Source organism: Andrographis paniculata, unplaced genomic scaffold, assembly GCF_009805555.1.
Source record: "Andrographis paniculata isolate CXL003 unplaced genomic scaffold, ASM980555v1 Contig9END, whole genome shotgun sequence".
In the NCBI taxonomy this organism is placed as follows: Eukaryota; Viridiplantae; Streptophyta; class Magnoliopsida; order Lamiales; family Acanthaceae; genus Andrographis; species Andrographis paniculata.
Window position 1 is genome coordinate 702,173 of NW_026137639.1, and position 20,451 is coordinate 722,623.

Genomic DNA, 20,451 nt, shown 5'->3' on the forward strand with positions numbered 1-20,451 from the left:
TCGAGTTCACTCGTGTCAATACGATCGTTCGCACTATCTACGCAGAGAAATAGCGGGGAATTAGTCGATATAGGCATTTTGTGCGATCTCTTTGCGTCATTAGCGTAAATGAAATTACCTGCTGTGCTTATCAGAGCGGGTGATCGGTATGTCTTGCCGCTGTTGATAGGAAAAGAACCGGACACGATAATCTTGTCGAAATTACTAACTTGTGTTGCCTCACCGTTTTCTGTTCTGTATTCGACTCTAACGCCTGCAGGATCTCGCTTGACCGATACAACTTCGGTTTTGCAGCAGAGGTTTATCGGAAGACGTTCGCCGAGCTTCTTCCAGAGACTCATGTATCCTCCTTTGAAGCGACGTATCTTTCCAGCCATGGATGTCCTCGTGAACTCATGAACGTAAGCATACGGCATGTCCTCGACATATCCGTATCCCGACGCGGTGTATCCGTATATCACCGATTTTGGAACTGAAGGAAACCCCTCGCTCTTGAGATACTCGGGGGCCAACAACGGCGCAATATCGCTCACTGCGTGAACTCCAATCCGACCCGACGCCTTCACCTTGTCCTTTCGAAATCGAGAACGTCGAATCGATCAGAATTGGGTCGAGAGAAGTACAAAGGTACGTATGTGTTTAAACTAACCTGGATTTTGAGTGTGAGTGTGATCATAGACACATAATCCTCAACTAAATTCATCGACTTTAGAGCTCCGGTAGAAGAATCGATGAGCGCGAATTTGTGATCGTCCATATCCTCCGTCTCCGCGCCGAGCTCGTCTGCCAAGTGAAATATCGACGGAGCGCTGTTTGCGGCGAGAACTTGACCTCCCAAATCGTACACGTTTCCTGTGAGCAAGCAACACATTGTAGGTATTTTCGGTTACGATTGTCTCTTTTCTTCGATACTTCGTTTCGTTTTCGTGTAGTGTTTATACCTTGTATCTCAACTGACTCGCACATGCCGCCAGGCGACGGGTGCTTCTCGAACACGGTTATGTCCGAGTAGCCGAGCTTCGACAGCGCGTAGGCTGCGGAGAGGCCGCTGGGGCCGGCTCCGACTACGGCGATTCGCGTCGATGGAGGGAAACAGGGATGGAGCTTTGAGAATTGCTCTTCAATGGAGGTACCCTCCATGTTCTTTCTTTATAGAACTGGCTGATGATTCGATTCAATTTCGATTCGATTAATGACCAGTATATACACTCGTGTGTATATATATATATATATAGAGAGAGAGAGAGAGAGAGAGAGAGAGAGAGCGAGATGTGTGTATTGTGCATGCAAAGCTTGATAGAATTAAGAAAAAATGATGTTAAGTAGATGCATCTATGGATTTAATCTGCTTACATTTATCCCTTTTGAGGAAAGGAAAGATCAAATAGTGATATATATATATAGAGAGAGAGAAGAGAGAGAGAGAGAGCGTAGGATGGGATGAGAAAGAAAGTCGAGGGGAAGATGGAGAATATATAGCCAGCATTTTTCATTTTTTTTCTTATTATTTTATTTGAATTGATTTTAGATTTTCTTTATGAAATTCTTTTTTTGCTGTTTTGGTTCTGTTGACAAATTCCAAGTACAAATGATGTAGTAGATACATGTATTTTCAATTTTTGTGAAATTAATGTTCTCTCTCTGTATATCTATATTTTTATATGTATTTTCTTCTTACTCTTCTTCCTCAGTTCGTTTTCTTGACAGTGTCTTCCTACAACGTGTCTCTCTCTCTCTCTCTCTCTATATCTATATATCTATATATATATGTATATATTTCTGGAGAAATCTGCTGTTAGATTTGGAAATAATCTATAAAAATCAATATGAGTTGCAGAATGACTTGACTTGATTTAATTATCTTTTAAGACTCCACCTCCTTTTCATAAATAAGACTGATGTTAATTATGTATTTTGTTATTTTTTATCATTTAATATAAAATATTTATTGAGAATTGTCTCATTGAAAAATAGTGAATGAACGGACTAATCTATTTCATATTTTATATATATATATACAACAGGGAAGTATAATCACTGATGGATTATAAATAATTTTGCTTATTTTATATTTTTGTTAGTTATTATTATTATTATTTGGCAAAATTGTTTATAATAGTTTGAAAAAAAAAAAAAAAAAGTCTCATATTTTCTTATATTTTAAATTTATATTTTAAAAAATATTACACAAAATTTTTTAAAAATTAATTCCTCGTATTTTCAAAATATAAAAGTGTCATATACAATTTTTAAATTATCATAGAAAATATAGCATATATTTTTCTTTATATTTTTCAAACAACAAGATGAATTATAAATATTTTTGGACGTCACTTTGATTATAATTAGACCAATATTTTGAAAGGCATAAATATTAAAATTAAAAAAAAATATTTTATTTAATATTTTGAATAAATAATAATTAAGTATAATGTTTTTGAAATATAAATTTTGAAAATATTATTTTCTTAAAATAACATAAGCATCAATAATTGCTAATTTGTTACTAATATGTATCCATAGACTTTCAAATTTTGACTTGGTAATAGTTTTGAAAATAATTGAGCTTTTTTCTTTAATTTAATTTTTGTTTGAATATTAATTTAAATGTAATATTTATTAGATAAAATACAATTTTTATAAGCAATCATTTTTAGACTGTAAAGAACTCATATATATATATATATATATATGCATATATTGGTTTTCTTTCTTTTTCTTTTTAACTATGCAATATCACAGTATTTCTTAGAAATATACATTTATTTTTCATGTAAATTATTATATTGAATAATATTTAATCTAAAAATTAAAATGGAAATATAAAAAAACATACACAAAAATAATATATTTAATATTTATGTGTATAATATAAAATGCTAATTTAAAATATATACTCTTCTGTCATCTAAATTTGTTCCTACTTTGTAAAATACAAAAAAAAATAAAAAATGAAAACATATTTTAATGAAGGAGGTAGTACTATATTTACTATATCCTGCAATTAATGTATTCATGATTTTTCAATCACAAGTCTATTTTCATACCATTAGGCCATCACTTTGGATGTATTTATTTTTTTATTTAATGGATATAATTCTCACATATAAATAAAATAATACTTTACATTTACATATTTTCATGTCCAATTCTCTTTTATTATAATTTTCCTTTTTATTTATTTACTATGAAATTTCAATAATTTTATATAAAATATACTTTATTTATATTTAAAATATCAAATTTAATTACTATATAAACAAAAAATAAAAAAAAATCCTTAAATTTTGTTTGAAAAATAATTTTTTGTGTGACAAGTAAATAAATTTTCGGCCAGAAATTGTTTGTTTAGTGTTTTAATATATATATTTTTATATTAAATATAAAGAACGTGTTATTAATATAAAAAGTAATATTTTTTATTAATTTTTTTTACTTTGTAAATATATATATATATTGAAAATCAGATAAAAAAAAAATTATAGGCAAACAAACTTTTAAATTAAAGATATTTTAAATAATTTGCAAATTTATTAATGTCATTTGATAGAATGAATTTCAAATTTCCAAAATCAAATACCAACTGTAAAGGCATTATTTTCAATATTTCAAATGTTTTATATATTGTATTTTTTAAAATATTTTTTGCCGTCAAGTAATAAGTTTTAGTTACAAAGGTTGTGTTCTTTTACCAAAAAAATAACATACATAACTTTTCCAAAAAATTAATATATCATACACCTTCATTATTACGTAAAAATATTTCTTCAATCATACACCTTCATTATTACGTAAAAATATTTCTTCAAATTATTTTTACAAAACAAACACAGACAAATTTATCTTTTTCAAATTTGAGGTAATTTAAATGTATTTATTTAAAATTAACTTTTAAATTTATATTTAATGGTGCGTTTGGCAATTAGTTGATAGCTTTTAGCTGTTAACTGATTCAATTAGCTGTTAGTTATTAGCTAATTCAATTAGCTGGTTTGACTAGCTGATTCAACTAACGGTTTGTATTAAAGTGTTTAGTAAAATAATCGTTTACATTAGTTGTTTATACATAAAATGACTATTAAGAACATTGATATGTTATTTTTAATATTTAATTTTGTTCATTTTGGTTTGAAATATATGAGAATTTTTTTATTAATTATTGAAAATTATAAAATATTTATTTTTATTTTTATTATTTAGATTTGAAAAAATTACTTTTACTAAAAAATAATAATTTTTTATTGAAATTATGTAAAATATAAAATAATAAATTTTTCGTATATATATTTTTGTTATGTTAATTATTGTTTTAATATATATAAATAAATTAATAACATTTGTTTTTTCTATTTGATTTAGGTTTAAAAATTTATATATTTTACAAATAAAATAATTTATATGTAATAATTAATAATAGTAATTATTTTAAATTAAAAAATAAAAATATAATTCAATAAATTAAATATATTAAAAATAATTAATAAATACTGTTATAAAAATATATTTATATGTATAAAATAAATAATTAAGTTTTAAGGGTAAATAAGGAAGAACCAAAATTAAAATGTAAAAGCTGTTTCAAAATTCTGGGTAGATAAGTTTTTTAAAAATTATCTTTTTGAGTCCAAAAAACTTTTTCAAAAAACTAATTTACCAAACATCTAAATTAACTTTTTGACTGGTCAAACAATTTAAAATTGTTCAATAAGTTAGAAAGCTCTTTAAAAAGTTGTTTTCCAAACACTTTTTAAATCTATAAAGTTAGATGTGTCTCAAAGTACATTTATCATTTTGTAAAGAATAACATAGTGGTGTAATGAAAGACTATCATAGGTTCAAACTCCGATACCTTTGTATCTTGCTAACATATCTAAGGTGTGTTTCTTTCAAGGATGTTGAGAAATTTACATTATTTATACAAAAAAAATAAATAAAAAAATTAAAAAAATTAAATCAAATATTTAGTTTTTATTTAATACTTATTTATAGTATATCGTACCATTATTTCAATTTATTTATTTTTTTTTATTTTTTTTTTTCTATTCAGATCATAATCTAAAATTCAAACTCCAAACAGTCACACAATATACCTACACATAAAAACACACAAGTAACGTTGAAGCATAAGCGTGTTAAGATATTGGGATTAACGAACAAACGTGTTACATACAGAAATGCGACTTTAATATCTTTTTATTTTGGGGTAAATTCCAAATGCTAAACTTAATTAGAAATCGGACCGTTGGAATATTCCCGTTTCTTGGAAAGTATATTCAGAGGATCGCTCCGAATAATCGAAACCGATACAATCTTATAAATCACTTGTTTATTAAATTTTGGCCGTTTTAACGATGGGATTAACGTTAATGGCAATGGCTACAGTTGTCGCAGGTTTGGATTAATCATGGGTTTATTATTTATTATTAACTTCTCAACATAATTAATTATTAACGGCATATTCTACCATCCTTATCACGTGAGTTAATGATATTCTCTAAAAAAATAAAAATTATATAATTTGATTGGGTTAGCAAATCAGGATGAAGTAATTAGTAATTTACTACAAAATATATAGTGTGTTATCAAGGTCTGTTTCTCTAGCCCAAGGGGTTTGGGGGACAGACTCTCTTTTTCTTCTAATTTTTTTTAATTATAAATATAAAAAATTATAATAATTATAATTTAATAAAATATATACAATATATATATGTCATTCCGTAGAGAATAAATTTTTTTATAATACAAATAAATAAAAATTTTAAAATATATATAAATATAATATAAATTTATAATTAAATTATACAAATTACTATGCGTTTATATTATTATATTCATTCCCATCAAATCAATACACATCAAAACTCCAACCAAACTCAAACTCAAAAGAAACATCAAAATTCAAACTCATCTTAAAATTCAAATAAAAACTAAATCCAAACCCAAATTCCCCAAAATCTCCTAAAGAAACACACCCCAAGTAATCACATTAACGTGAATCAATTAGTAGCAGATCGCACATGTTGTGTTGATATATATTCTTTTCATCTCACCTACTGTATTCATATGATCATTTTTGTCCGTTTAATTTCTCATGTCATTTCTTTTTTAAAAAATAAAACAATTTAATTTATTTTTAATTCTAAATTTTAAATTTTGTTAAAAATTATTTGTACTAATAAATTTGTAATTATTTACGAATTATATTTTCTTAAATTTTTGTGTCTATAATAACATGGAAACGATAGCCGGAACGAAGAAAGTATTATATTAATATTTGCTATTTTTCATAGATATTTGTTGATCTGCCAAATTCTTATTGTATTGAAATCAGAATACATGTTTCTGGTCAAATTTTTATTAAACTGAAATCATAATATCTATTTATTACATATAATTATATAATGTGTAATAAAATATGTACTATATATTATATTATTTGCTACTTTTTTTTATAGATATTTATTAATTGATTCGACGAAATCAACAAGTATATAAAAGACATCAATGTATTTTTTATATAAAGCATATGTTGGACTAATATATTGTACTATATAATATAAATATACTTATTTTATGAAATTAATAATATAATACTCCTTACGTTCCATAACTATTTTTTTATTTTTTTATTTTGGTCCGTCTCATAATAAATATCTCAATATAATAATAATAGTTCTAAAACTCCGTGTTAAAATTAAATGGATAAATATATATGAGACGGAGAGAGCATGTTATATGAAATTATATTAAATATTATTAAAATATGTATGTCTTGTGATAGCCCGGTGATGTGGGGTTGATCTTACGACTGTGACGTAATAAAAACCTTTTGATTATGTCATAATAAAAACATCATTCGTTCGAGGACAACATCAGATTTTTTCCGCCATAATTCATATTCGAACCAACAATAATTTGTTGAAAAATCAAAAGAAAATTTGCGTCGACTTGTCTTAAATGTGTTGAAATATTTATTATAATAATAATATATAATTTGTATCGTTGTTGATTACGTACAATTTGGTCAAAATTTTGACCGAAAGAGGGACGCTCGGACCGTGTCATTATGAAAAATATTACGTCAATTAATTCAATGTCTATTTCATTTTTTATTTGTCCATAAAATATTTTTGAAGTTATAACAAATAATTTTTATATATTTTTCTATTTATATAATTCAACAATATATTTATTTACCCAAAAAAAAATTTATGACTATATACATGCTTAATTTATCAATTTTTTTTTTACTTCATTCATACACTAATAGGGACATTTGTAATGGTTACGAAACTTAAAGAATAATAGTATTATATTGATAGTGAATGTAAAAATATTTTTAAAAAATTAAAATACCTCATAGTTTATGTAATTATTGTGAACAAATGAGGATAATTTTGTAAAAAAGTGGGAATGTAATTACCAAAAATATAGAAATGAGATTATTGTTTTGGGACAATATAGAACTATTCTTTTGGGAGGGAGTGAATATTTTTTTAAAATACACTTACTTACTTTATGTTACAATCAACAAATAAGAAAAATTGCTTATAAATTAACTTATGATTTAAAAAGTTTTATAATTTAAAATTTTTATGAGATTTCTTTGGGTTTTAAAAAATATTATACAAAATTTCTAAAAAGTTGTATGAAAATTTCTCATATTTTCGAAAATATTATACATAATCTCTTGAAAAATGAATTTTGTCCACTTTACTTTGGACATTATAATTTTTTTAAAAAAATTTAATTAATAAATAATTAAGAAGTTTATTAATAAAAAAAATTTATAAATTATGGTTAAAATGACAAAATAATTTTATTAAAATGTAAAAATTATAAATTTTAAATTTTAAAATGTGATTAGAGTGTATAATAATTTCTTTTAAAAAAATAGAAAATAAATTATGTGAAACAAACTAAAATTAAAAAAATGAACATTTCATGTGAAATGGAGAGTCTATTATATTAATTATGTTTATTCAATTATCTTTTTATATTCATCCAATAGTTGTGGTGTTGTTATTGGGATGGATAATTTAAGAATTATAATGAATTTATTTAATGTATATTCAATTATGAAAGTTATTATTATTATTATTATTATTATTATTATTATTATTATTATTAATTATTGAAATAAATTTTTTTATTCAAAAGTCCATTCTTATTTAATTATATATATTTATTTTTTGTAAACAACGTTACTAGATATATCTCTTTGATAAAAATGATTTTGGTAATACATTCATATATTGTTATCAATATATACTAATACTTATCCGTAAAAAAACGACAGTCTTAATTAAGTTGGACACAAAATTTAAAAAATATTAATATTATATTGGTAGTTGGTAAAAAGTATAGATAAAAGATTTTTTTGTTCTCGTGAATGTATTAGCTTAGAGTATTGGTAATTTGTATAATAAAAATGAAAAAAATAAGGATAGCTTTATAGTGATATAATTATTTATGAAAATAAGACTATTGTTTTGAAACGGACAAAAATGATAAATAATAATATTATATTGGAACGGATGGAGTAATAAATACGTTTTGTATGGTGCCATCCTAGAAATCAAAATAGCCTATTGACTTAACCGACGCAGTCAATCCTAATTGTGTCCATTTGACTTTTCTTATAAACCTTACCTAATCATTTACTTAGAAGTTAGAAAGTACTCACTCTTTTTCTTTTTTTTTTTTTTTTCTTTTTTCTAAATATCCTAAAACACGTTTTTTTAAATATTATATATATATATATATATTTATCAGTATCAATATAATTCATGAAATGTTGCGATTATAATGCATCTGATGTGCTGACTTGAAACAATTAATATTTTATTTAATAAATAATATATGTTATATATTATATAAAAATAAATATTATTTTATGTATTCTGCTATATTGTATAATCAGCTTATCACACTGAAATTATTGTATTTATTATATAAAATTATATAATATATTATACATTATATTAATAGGTGTTGTGTGACTTATATATATTATATTGGACTGTATTATATATTTATTATGTAAAATTATAAAATATTGTGCTAATGAAATTATATAATATGTTGTCTATTATTAAATATATTTTCTTCCAAAAAAATAAATAAACGAATTCTTTTATGTATTACGGCAACGCTACTATTGATTTAAATATAAAGTATTATCAAAATTTCAATGGTACAGTTGTCCATTCACATATCTCTACATGTGGCCTATTTTTTTTTTTTAAGTCCCACAAAAGATTATCTATTTTCATTTTTGTAACTTTATCAATCTTAAATATACTTAATAAATATAAATCAATTTAATTAAATTTCTAATATCTTACACGTAGGATCCACTCAAAATCACTTTATTTCTATTTCTCTCATCAGTTAACATAATTTTTTTTTATCTATATTTAAAATTTCTCATTTTTCATAAAACTAATTTATGGTAATGATATATAAATAAAAATATTTTTTATTTATTTGTATTATATAAAATCTTATTATTTATAAAATGATATTTATATTACATATATTTTTTCTAGATATAATCTTAAAAATTTTTAAAATACCAATAATTTTATTCATATAAAAAATAATAAACTAATATTATAATTTATTATTAATAACTTACTAATTTACGCTACCTAAAAAACCATGTCCCTACTAAAAAGGTTCATCACTCGCGGGACGGTGGAAGTATTTAATACTTCCTCCGTCCCACTTACCATGTCCATGTTGTCGTTTCTGTTCTCACATCTCATGTCATTTTTTTTTTTGGAAAACGATTACCCATCTTAATTTTATTTTAATTTTTCTATTTTTTTTAAAAAAATTTAATTAAACTAATTAGTTATCTTAATCTTAATCTTAATCTTAATCTATAATGATTTATATTATAGATTTATTATTTTCACTAATACATTCTTAATTATCTACTAATTATATTTATCCTAAATTCTCGTGTCTACAGTGACAAAGACACCCAATGTGGGACGAAAATAGTATTTAATATACAATATTAATATTTGAAAATTTATGCATAAAAAGTAAGTGGACAATCTGATAGTTACATAGTAATCGAAATGAACATTATTATTTGATAATTTACGGGTCAAGATTTATTACCAATGTCATATAACACGCTTTTAATTTAGGGTGTGTTTGTTTGGGGGTTTGGATTTTGGATTGGGATCTGAATAGTAAAAATTTTGAATTTGAATAGTTGTATGATGTGATATAAATAGAGTTTGATGTGATGTTTTGAATGTAAAATTGATTTTTAGTATAATATAAAAAATGAAAAATAAGTATTTGATTTGATGTTTTTGGGGGGAAAAAATTGGATGAATAGTGGAAATCCTCCAAAATCCTTCAAACAAACAAACCCTTAGAATATATTGCAACACCGTTGTTTATTATTATTATTATTATTATTATTATTATTATTCATTTCAATATTTTATAAACAGCAATTCAGCACGGTTTTCTGTGATAATATTTTAAATATATTTTTTAAATGAGTTGACTGAATATCAGTTTCGGAGTCAACATAAAAAGACAAATATAATTTCAAAGTACATTAAATTTAATTAATCGTATAATTTCATAGAAGATTATAATTCGAATTACGTTACATTTCTTGCATTAGTTTTAAAACATGTCTGATCTCCAAAGATGGTTACACCTTATTAGTATTATTATTATTACATCTTATGTTTCTTCTTTTTGCTTCTTTCTTTTTTTTTTTTAAATAAAAATAAAAATAAAAAATAAAGTCAATTCAAACAATTTAAAATGTCTTCAACTTGACTTCTTTTTATAAATCTAACCTAATTATTTACTTAGAAAATAATAATAATTATTATTATATTAGTTATTATGAGTCAAGTCTTATTACCAATCACATATGACACATTTTTAATTTAGAATAAATTACAACACTGTTCACTTTATATTGTGAAATAATCTCTTAAGAGTTGGTTATAGATATTACCCTCATTGAATCTAATAGAAGACAAAATTTTAAGGTGTCATTTCACGGGTATAAGTTCACTTTACAGCGCACTTAAATGATTTTTGTATTTTGGAGAATTTCAATTAAACAAAATAATTTTTTTGAATTTTTTTTTTTTTTTTTTTTTTTCATCCTTTATTTGGTAGTTTAGCATGTTTTAAGAGTTTTAAACACAATCTAAAAATAATTCATACTTCCTTAGTTCGGCCATAATGATTCCATTTACCTTTTGCATTATTATACAACATTAAAAATAGCTTTATATTTGTATAATTTTTTGCACAAATGTCATTATAATAATATTATAAGACACTAATAGAGATATTTTTGTCATTTTTCCTTAATTTGTGCTGTATTTTTATATAATAATTAATATCCAAATATGAACAAGTATAAAATAAATGAAACCCTTAGAGTCGGATAGAGGTAGTGCCAAAAGAATAGAGATAAAATTAATTATAGGTGTGTTCTTTTGGTAAACTTCCAAGAATTTTTTTATTCATAAAAAATAATAATAATAATAATAATAAAAATTCTAAAAAATATCAAATCAAATATATATATATATATATTTTAATCAAAAATTTAATTTTATATTTAAAACATCACGCGTATATTTATATATCATCTTATAATTATTTATATTCAAATTTCACTTCAAAATCCAAACTCCAAACAAAACACACCCAATAATAATAATAAGTAAAATGACCTAGTCTGTATGGTATTAAGTTTGACTGAGATTTTACCCGATGCGTATTTTCGGATAGCTTATTTCCCTCGTCATAAAATAAAAAAAAAAAATAATAATAAGTAGAATGGAGTGAACAAAAATAGAGGCATAGCATTCTATTTGAACGATGGTTTGATGTATAGTAAGTTTTTTAAAAATAAATAATCATAAAATTTGATTATATTTATAGTTTCTCTATTTGGGTTGTCCTATGATTTGTAAAGGGACTCTACAATATTGTTAAGCCCACTTTAACATTTCTTGACCGAAATGTCAGTCCAGCCTATTAAATCCAGAAGCCCTCAGATCAATCTAGATCTTCAATCCAAACCATTTATGTCATGTTTAAACTTCAACTTTTTACTATTTAAAAAAATATATATATATATATAGTTTTTTTTTTAATTTTTTTTATTATATATTATTTTAATATTAAATTTAAATAAAAAAATTTCAAATTTAATCAAAAAGAAACACACCCTATTGTTTCTCTTTCTAGCTCATCTTCTCTTTTGATATTTTTGTGTGTTGGATTGAAGTTTCCGATGAGGTTTGGCCACAGAATTAATTTGTAGCGAGTTTTTTCTATTTTGTGTTTGTAGAGGGATTTGTAACGTGTTTTATGGTATATTTGTGAGGATTGTGTGTTCTTGTGCTGACATTCTAGCATCTTTCCCACGGTTCATTTGTCTTGATACACAGTAACGAGGGGTTGAGGGAGCTTATGAATAATAGTTTTTTTTTTCTTTTTTAAACAATACAAAATTTTATTTTATATTTTTGTTATTTACTTTCAATTTATGAGTTTTACTAATTACTACTTCCTCCGTCCCACATAATTTGTCATTTCTATTATTTAAAATATAATTATGCACTTTAATCGTATTTTAAATTTTATAATTTTTTTAATTTTAATTAAAATTTTACTTATCTTAATCTTAATCTATAATTATTTTTACTAATACATTTCATAATTATTTACTAATTATACTTTACTTAAATTTCCGTGTCAACAGTAATACACCCATATTACATGGGATGGAGGGAGTATAAAATTCCAAAGGTTGGAATGGAATGGAGGGAGACATAATTTAGTTATAATTCTAAAATGACATATTGAATTTAAAAAAAACTACTCCCTCCGGGTAATAATTGTTACTTTTTTTTTTATAATAAAAAAAATATAAAAATATAATAATTAATTATTTAAAAAAGAAACGAGAATATTTTTCAATGACTATAAAAAAAAAGTGAGAATAGATTTGAACGAGTATTTTTTTATAAAATATTCTGAATGTCGAATATATTAAAAAATTTCGGAGTTCCTTAACCGCTCCATGGTGTTCAACTCCGGAATAGGAGGTCCTCCCATTTCTGCTCTGCCATCCTTATTAAATGGTCTGGATTCATCTGGGATTTGAGATCCCGGAGCTCCTAAATATCGATCACGCGCCGCTCATGTGCCTGTAACTCTTGCAAAGTGTAAATCTAATTGCGACTTTGAGCGGAACCTCGTTTGACTCTCCTGCAGTTCTCGCTTTTGCGAACTAAAGTTGTCACAGCTAAATGGATAAATTCGGAAATGTAAAACACGACTTTGCTTGTTCATGCTCGATTTATGTGGGAGATGTCCGAAGGGAACAATTCTGCCATGGCACAGAAACACGCGGACTCTGTTGGCCGTACAGTCATACAGATCGCAGGTGTCGACACCTCGAAGGACGCGGATTGATATCCCCTGATTCGATCGATTCCATCGCCACAGCTGCATAGTCTATCCATTTCTGATGTTTTTGCTTTCATTCTATTGCAATCGAGAGGGTTTCTGAAGCATTCCGATATGGCTGAGCTGGAAGATATGGGAGTTGATATCAGGTTCGTTTTGCTTCCGTGATCGTGCCGATTATGAGGAATATCGGTGTTTTTTGTTTTATATATACTTATTCCTGTTTATTGAATTGTCATTCCTGTTGTGTTAGATTTGCGGTTTTGAATTTTGAGTGTTCAGATTATATTTGAGTGCTTGAGGAAATTTTTTTGATCATTTTGGGAAGTGGAATTTGAACGAGTTTGTTTTCTTTCGCGTATTTGGAGAAAGGATGATGATGAGTTTGATTGCCTCTGTTATATAATTGTAAAATTTGATTGCTGTTTAATGGGAAAGTATGATGATTGGTTCTAAAAAATGCTTACCAATACATTGAGTCAGTGTTTGCAAACAACTTATAAATTTTCACCTTGAAGTTTGAAGTAAAATTGGAGTTAGTGGAGTTTGCAAATTAAGTTTTGGGAAAGGTTGATTGTGGCTGTTTGGAAAAACATAGAGTGGAAAAATAAACAAACAAACAAACTTCATTACTAACTTTTATCCCAAGTGTTTAAGTGTGTTTTATTAGATCAAATTGTTTCTGCCATGGCAGCGCCTGTTAGATGAAACTGACATTTTCTTTTAGTGGAGTATTAAGAAATAGCATAGTGAACGGCACATGCTCACTACAGAAGTGGGTTTTAAGTTGCTGAAGATGGTCTTGCATTTGATTAAACTGATTTATGGTGTGAAAAATCATCCATGTTTAATTCTGTCTGTAACTGTTTATACTTAATCATGATCAAATATGTGCAACTGTTGCAAATGCTTCACTTTATCATTGGTAATGCATTATGGTGCAGTTCGGACATTGATGTTGATGAGATAAGAGGCCATGATAACATAGAGGAGAAAGATGTCAGTGATGAAGAGATTGAAGCAGAAGAATTGGAGAAGAGAATGTGGAGGGACCGTGTTAAGCTAAAGAGGATCAAGGAGAGGCAGAAACTTACCATGGAGCAAGAAGCTGCAGAGAAGCAAAAAGCAAAGCCTGCCTCAGATCACGCCCGTAGGAAGAAGATGGCACGTGCACAGGATGGCATATTGAAATACATGTTGAAGCTCATGGATGTCTGCAAGGCTCGTGGATTTATTTATGGCATCATCCCTGAGAAGGGTAAACCAGTTAGTGGGGCATCGGATAATATGAGGGCCTGGTGGAAAGAAAAGGTGAAGTTTGACAAAAATGGCCCAGCAGCTATTACCAAGTATGAGGCTGAGTGCCTTGCCAGAGGAGACAGTGGTAGAAATCACAATGGAAATTCACAGGGTGTCCTTCAAGACTTGCAAGATGCTACATTGGGATCACTTTTGTCCTCATTGATGCAACACTGTGATCCGCCCCAGCGTAAGTATCCTCTTGAAAAGGGGGTTCCTCCACCATGGTGGCCAACAGGGAATGAGGAATGGTGGGCGAGGTTGGGTTTACCCAAGGGTCAGGCTCTGCCTTACAGGAAGCCTCATGATCTGAAGAAGATGTGGAAAGTTGGAGTGCTGACTGCGGTCATCAAACATATGTCACCAGATATTGAGAAGATTAGGAAACTCATAAGGCAGTCGAAATGCTTGCAAGATAAAATGACTGCTAAGGAAAGCTTGATTTGGTTAGGTGTCCTGAGCAGGGAGGAAGCTTTGGTTCGGCAACCAAGCAGCGACAATGGATCTTCTGGGATTAGTGAGACACCATCGAAAGCCCATGGAAGTACTGTGAGGACTTCTGTTGAAAGTGACAGTGATTATGATGTCGATGGCTTGGACAATTGCTTGGGCTCTGTTTCATCTAATGAGGATAGGACAAAACAAACAGTAGATGTGCCAGTGCCTCAACCTTCAGCTCCAATTGGATCAAAGCGAGCTAGGAACAAAAAGAATGAAAGTGGGCGTGTAAGGAAGAGAAGGTACCCAAACTCAACTGCTGCTACGAATCAACCAGCTGTTGTTACTGTCAATGAACATCCTCGTGAGGACCCTGGAGATTTCCTAGTGGAAGTAAATCGTGAAAATGCACAAATTACTGAATTTGAAATGAATGAGAGCCAGGCAGGAATGGATAAGGTATCCATGATGCATCTTGACAATGCTCTACCCTGCTTGGTAGAACCTGGTGCTAACCTTTTATCCTCAGTTCCATCAGATGAAGCTCCCATTAGGAGTGTGCCCGTGGATGATCAGTGTTTACCTTATACAGTGTCTAGAAGCACTGATATAGTTACTGGCCGTGGTTCTAATATTATACATGTTCCTCGAGGTGGCCACTTGCATCGGGTGCTTCCAGGAGCTGGAGATTCTGCTTCAATCCACAGATTACAAAACCCTGACGTCCCTCATGAACCCAAAATTAGTGCGTGGCACCCAGGACATCAAGATCCATCTCTGCCTCAACCTCGGCCTCATGGTTCTCAAAATCCCACAATATATCAAAGATCAGCATATCACTGTGAAAATCCAATACCTGCCATTGATCCTGGTCATCCAGGACAGCAGTCTGTACCAGTGTTCGGTGAGATACCTAACAGACCAAATGTTACAGGGATTGATGTACCATTGCCACCTAATAATGAGAATGGTATTACTGATGGAGGTGTCTTGCAATTCGTGAAAGATACATTTCCTCCAGATCCGGAGAGGGCTGTTGACACTCAGTTTCCATCCCCTCTCAGTAGTTTGTCACCTGAGTTACCAGGACTAAGTCCATTTAGTCTTCAATTCGACGGCACAAGTTCCTTAGATACTGGTGATTTTGACTTCATAATTGATGATAATGCAGTTGATGACAATAACTTTGCCGAACTGATGAAGTACTTTGCCTCATAAGCTGTTATCACCTCCGCTTTGTGAGCCACAAAGGTCCTTTATTGTAATTATGGTTTGCTTTAGGGTCAGCACAACCCTTCAGTTAATGTACGCATGCATTTATGCTTTACAGTGTACATTTTCTCTTTGAGAAACAAAAAAGTTTGTTTGCCATTGCATTTTCTCAGCTCTGCCTACATTGCTTGTTAAAATGTGTATATAGCGTATGGCATATATCCTCTTATTAGCTCCTCATTTTCTGATAATATTCTATTACATAGGTGTCAATTATTCTGTGGATTTTGTTGCTGGTTAGAGGTAACTGGTCTGCGATTTTGAGTTGATATACTGGTTAATTTATTAAGTTTTTTTGTTGGATGGGAGGCTGTCTGATTAGCTGCTAAATTGGGCTCCAAGTTTATGCTGAAGATACAATGTTTGAAAATTTCAGCTGGAAGTTTATAGAAGAATCATGCTCCCTTATGACAGCTTGAAATTTTCTGTTGGAAGTTTATATGACAGCAGGGGTAAATATATTACATGAAATTTTCCATCTGCAAGAAATTCAGGCAGCAGAAGATCGTCCCTGTGACTGCCTATCACCGTTGGTACATCCAGCTAAATGCCATTGTAACAGTCATCCGAAATTCTACTAAATGCAATTGTGAGTTCCTGATCAAGAGAGGGCTTAGCTGATGAGGAAGATGTTGTTCCCCTTTTTGGCTTGGAGTGTGTGGGCTATCTCCAGGAACAGAATGACCATTGTGCTGTTAGAGGGACTATAAGTAACTCTTTAAGTCCCTAAACCATGAGTTTTTTGCTAATATTATATACCCATGTCTTCCTTTTTACATGTCTTTTTTGACTATTTGGAAAGGTGCAAGGAAATTGAAGCTGGGATTAAAGTAAAGGCTGCTCCAGTTGTAAAGGAAATAGTAGATACTTGTCAATTGTCAGCTGTTGCTGTTGAAATGGTGCTATTTGGAGAAAATGACAAGAGCATGTGTTTTCCAGATAACTTCAAATCAGCATGGTTCATCAAAGGTATGAATGGATTATTTTGATTGATAATAGATCATTTTCACATTGGTTTAGGATATTGGTGATTTGGATAGTCTACTTCTTGCTGGTAAGCTAAACTTTATTTGAATTCATTCTGGATTGATTAGGAGCACAACAAATGAACAAGTTTAATACTAGAAATTACAAGTAGGATTGTGATTCATGGAGTGTCTGGGTAAATTAAATAGAAGGAAAGAAAGTAACCAAAACTACTTCTAACTAGGATGCTGGTTTACATCTGCAGAGAACCTTACACCTAAGTACTCTATCAACCACGTAGAAGCCGGGCATTACCATGATCTTGACCCGACTAGGACCTCCCAGTGACCTTTGCCTGTCTGCAAAGATATCATCCATGTAGTGAGGGTCAAAAGCCATGTTTTCGTCTACCCTTAGAACACCCAAAGGCTGAGGAAATGAGAAGGCTAGCAGATGTAGCAACCAGATGCATTTTGCAGCCACAAAAAATGCCTGTAGGAGCTGCTCGGGCCATGATCTAGTCCACCCCAGAGTCGAGATAATCCCACTCATCTTCTGATCGCAGAACTTGCTAAATTCGTCACTGTAGTACTTAGTTCCTTTCCTCAATACTTCATTCCAACTCAGGTTTCGCAGAGCAACGAAAGATTGGAATCTAGCTTGGCGATCTTGTTGAGGGTCCAAGAACTTTGGGGCACCATTTCGTTGGAAGACAGAATTCTCGAAATCCTGGTAGAGCGATTGGTTTATTACAGCTTCTAAATGGTACAGGACTGCTTTGGAGTATTTGGAGTTTAGAGAGAGCTTGTAAGGTTGAAGCAGTGAATTCAGATTATCCATTAAGGGACGATCAGTTTCTTCTATTTGCCCTATTAGTGTCTTGCAGAATTGCTTAACTGATAATCTTGCTTCTGATACAACTTGCAGGAAGCCTTCCACCATTACTTCCTCACTCACTGGCATCGAATTCCCTGCAGCCCCATCCACCGGTTTCCCTTTTCTGGTGAGAGTTGTAAGCCTTTCTGCCGGCTGTGTGATCTTCAATTGCACTGCTTGTTTCAGGGCCTTCTTCAGCTCCTCACAGTACATCTCCAAATACTCGAGTTTCTGCCCGAGCTCCCCCATCAATGACTTTGTTTCTGCCACCTCAGCCAATGCTGCATCTCTGCTCTCATTTGCTTCTGTTAGCTCTTTCCTCAGTGTGTCGACGGATGTCATCCCTAAATCCTTTAGCATTTGGGACACTTCATCCACATGCTGGTGGTGGGCTGGTGAGTTCTCATTCTTGGTCTTCTTCTTCAGTCTCGGGAACAGCCGCAATAAGCCAAGCCCTCTGTTTCTTGGCTGTGGGCGGACCGATGAATGTGAATCTGTCAACGGGACTATTATGTTAGACTTTCTTTTGTTCGTGCTGTCTGATTCGCTGCTTATCACTGCAGGCTTGCATTTGTTGCACGACGAAATGGATTTAACATCTCCCATGCTGTTTCTCGAGCGATCTGGCCCTGGTGATGCTCTAAGTCCATGGATGTTGTTGCTGCAGGAACCTGAAAATGAATACTGATCATCTGCAGGGCACACGTGCCCCTCGAAGTTTGTCAGCTCCGATGGCGGCCCTTTCCTCGAAGAAACATTCATGGGTCTGTAATCCATCAAGGCCTCGTCAATATGCCCTCCATCCAAGGTATGCTCCCCCCAACTCTCGGCATAGCTTCGATTCTCTAGGAGCATTTGCTGGTACCCTGGTAGTGGTTCATCATCATATGTCTGTTTCCACACCCCATATTATCGATGAGCAAGGAGTTATTCTTTTCTTGATGAAAATCTCTATTTAAATTGCATATATATATATATATATATGTATTACATACTCTTCCTATATCAGTTAGCTTATCTATTCAAATAACATATTAACAGTGCAATATAATTTGCTTATTTTACTAAAGTAGGAAAAATACTAGGAAGTTATCCGCATATCTTTTATTTTTACCCTTTATTTTTTCTACATTTTCTTGGCAATATGTGTTCATAATCATAGGAGATAACAATATATGTACCCTTCCAATCCCCTCATTTTTTTTCTCTCTCTCTCTTTAAAAAATGTAAAGTAAAGAAAGAGTCAAAATCCTTATTCCTGTAGATCTAAAAGCCAGCCATTTAATGTAAAGTGACAAACCTGAACTCCCAAAAACCCTAATGCTGAAAGTTCTTACATATGATTGAAATGAAGAAGAAGAATTGGAAATTCTTACAGGTGTGAAAACAGGGTAGTCCTGAGCAGATAGATGGTGGGTGTGCCTGGAAACAGGGGAAGCAGATGGGAACCTGAGTTTAGCAGGGCTATTCCCCTGCTGCATTAGAGCAGCATGAAGTGCTCTGAGCTCCACAGCCTTGGCAATGGCTGCCTGAATATCCTGCCTGGTAATCTCACTCCCATTCCTTACACTATTATTCCCAATGCCACTGCTTTCTTGATACACATCACCCATGAATTTGTATTTGGTAGAAGAAAAAAAAGTAGTGAGTGAAAATATGATGAAAAATGGCAGAGTTCTTTCTATGAATGTGGTTTCTGGTAAGAACTTAAAAAAGGGATATGGATCCAGGCATCATCCATTCCTTCCAAGATCCAACGGCTGGAAAATGAATTGGATGATGTAGTTGTAGATATATATATCCTGGTTAGGATTTTGGGAGAATTTTGGTTAGGGGTAGGGGAGGGAATGATGGGTTTGGTTTGGTTATCTCCATGGACGGAATGAAGTAAGGTTTTTTTTGTCTTCGAATGGAATGGAATGTGTGCATGTGAAATGGTGGGAGTGGAGTGGGTGAGGGTGCTACTTTTTTGAGATTTTCTTGCCCGCTCCCGGGACCTCGACGACGTCCGCTTGCGTTGAGGGTGGGTGTGCTGTGCAGATATCGGGTCTTCGAGCTCCCGGGAGTCCTCTGGCTTTGGGAGCTTGATGCCTTAGTGGAATTACCTAATTAACCCTC

The 20,451-nt window shown here is 30.3% G+C and overlaps 2 protein-coding genes across 3 annotated transcripts; one reads left to right on the top strand and one right to left on the bottom strand.

Annotated features, from left to right (window-relative positions):
- The first annotated feature begins 13,370 nt into the window (after positions 1-13,370).
- Positions 13,371-16,603, top strand: LOC127244083 (ETHYLENE INSENSITIVE 3-like 3 protein). The gene is made up of 2 exons (XM_051264402.1): positions 13,371-13,631; positions 14,427-16,603. Exons 1-2 carry the CDS (start codon positions 13,597-13,599, stop codon positions 16,435-16,437), a joined length of 2,046 nt encoding a protein of 681 aa, XP_051120359.1. The 5' UTR covers positions 13,371-13,596; the 3' UTR covers positions 16,438-16,603.
- A 922-nt stretch (positions 16,604-17,525) lies between these two features.
- Positions 17,526-19,946, bottom strand: LOC127244084 (IRK-interacting protein). Of its 2 annotated transcripts, none has more exons than XM_051264403.1 (2): positions 19,710-19,946; positions 17,526-19,224 (listed from the first exon to the last, which is right to left on the bottom strand). In XM_051264403.1, the coding sequence occupies exons 1-2, from the start codon at positions 19,944-19,946 to the stop codon at positions 17,698-17,700; spliced, it is 1,764 nt and encodes a 587-aa protein (XP_051120360.1). In that variant the 3' UTR covers positions 17,526-17,697. The 2 variants fall into 2 exon arrangements, with proteins under 2 accessions (XP_051120360.1, XP_051120361.1); XM_051264404.1 differs by having other exon boundaries at positions 17,526-19,199; positions 19,710-19,841.
- Positions 19,947-20,451: the final 505 nt, after the last annotated feature.

Excerpts from the sequence above, each read along its gene's own strand:
- LOC127244083 (XM_051264402.1), top strand. The coding sequence starts at position 13,597 with ATGGCTGAGCTGGAAGATATGGGAGTTGATATCAG. Across the intron at positions 13,632-14,426 it reads GATATGGGAGTTGATATCAG|TTCGGACATTGATGTTGATG; the intron begins GTTCGTTTTGCT and ends ATTATGGTGCAG.
- LOC127244084 (XM_051264403.1), bottom strand. The coding sequence starts at position 19,946 with ATGGGTGATGTGTATCAAGAAAGCAGTGGCATTGGGAATAATAGTGTA. Across the intron at positions 19,225-19,709 it reads ACTACCCTGTTTTCACACCT|ACATATGATGATGAACCACT; the intron begins GTAAGAATTTCC and ends GTGTGGAAACAG.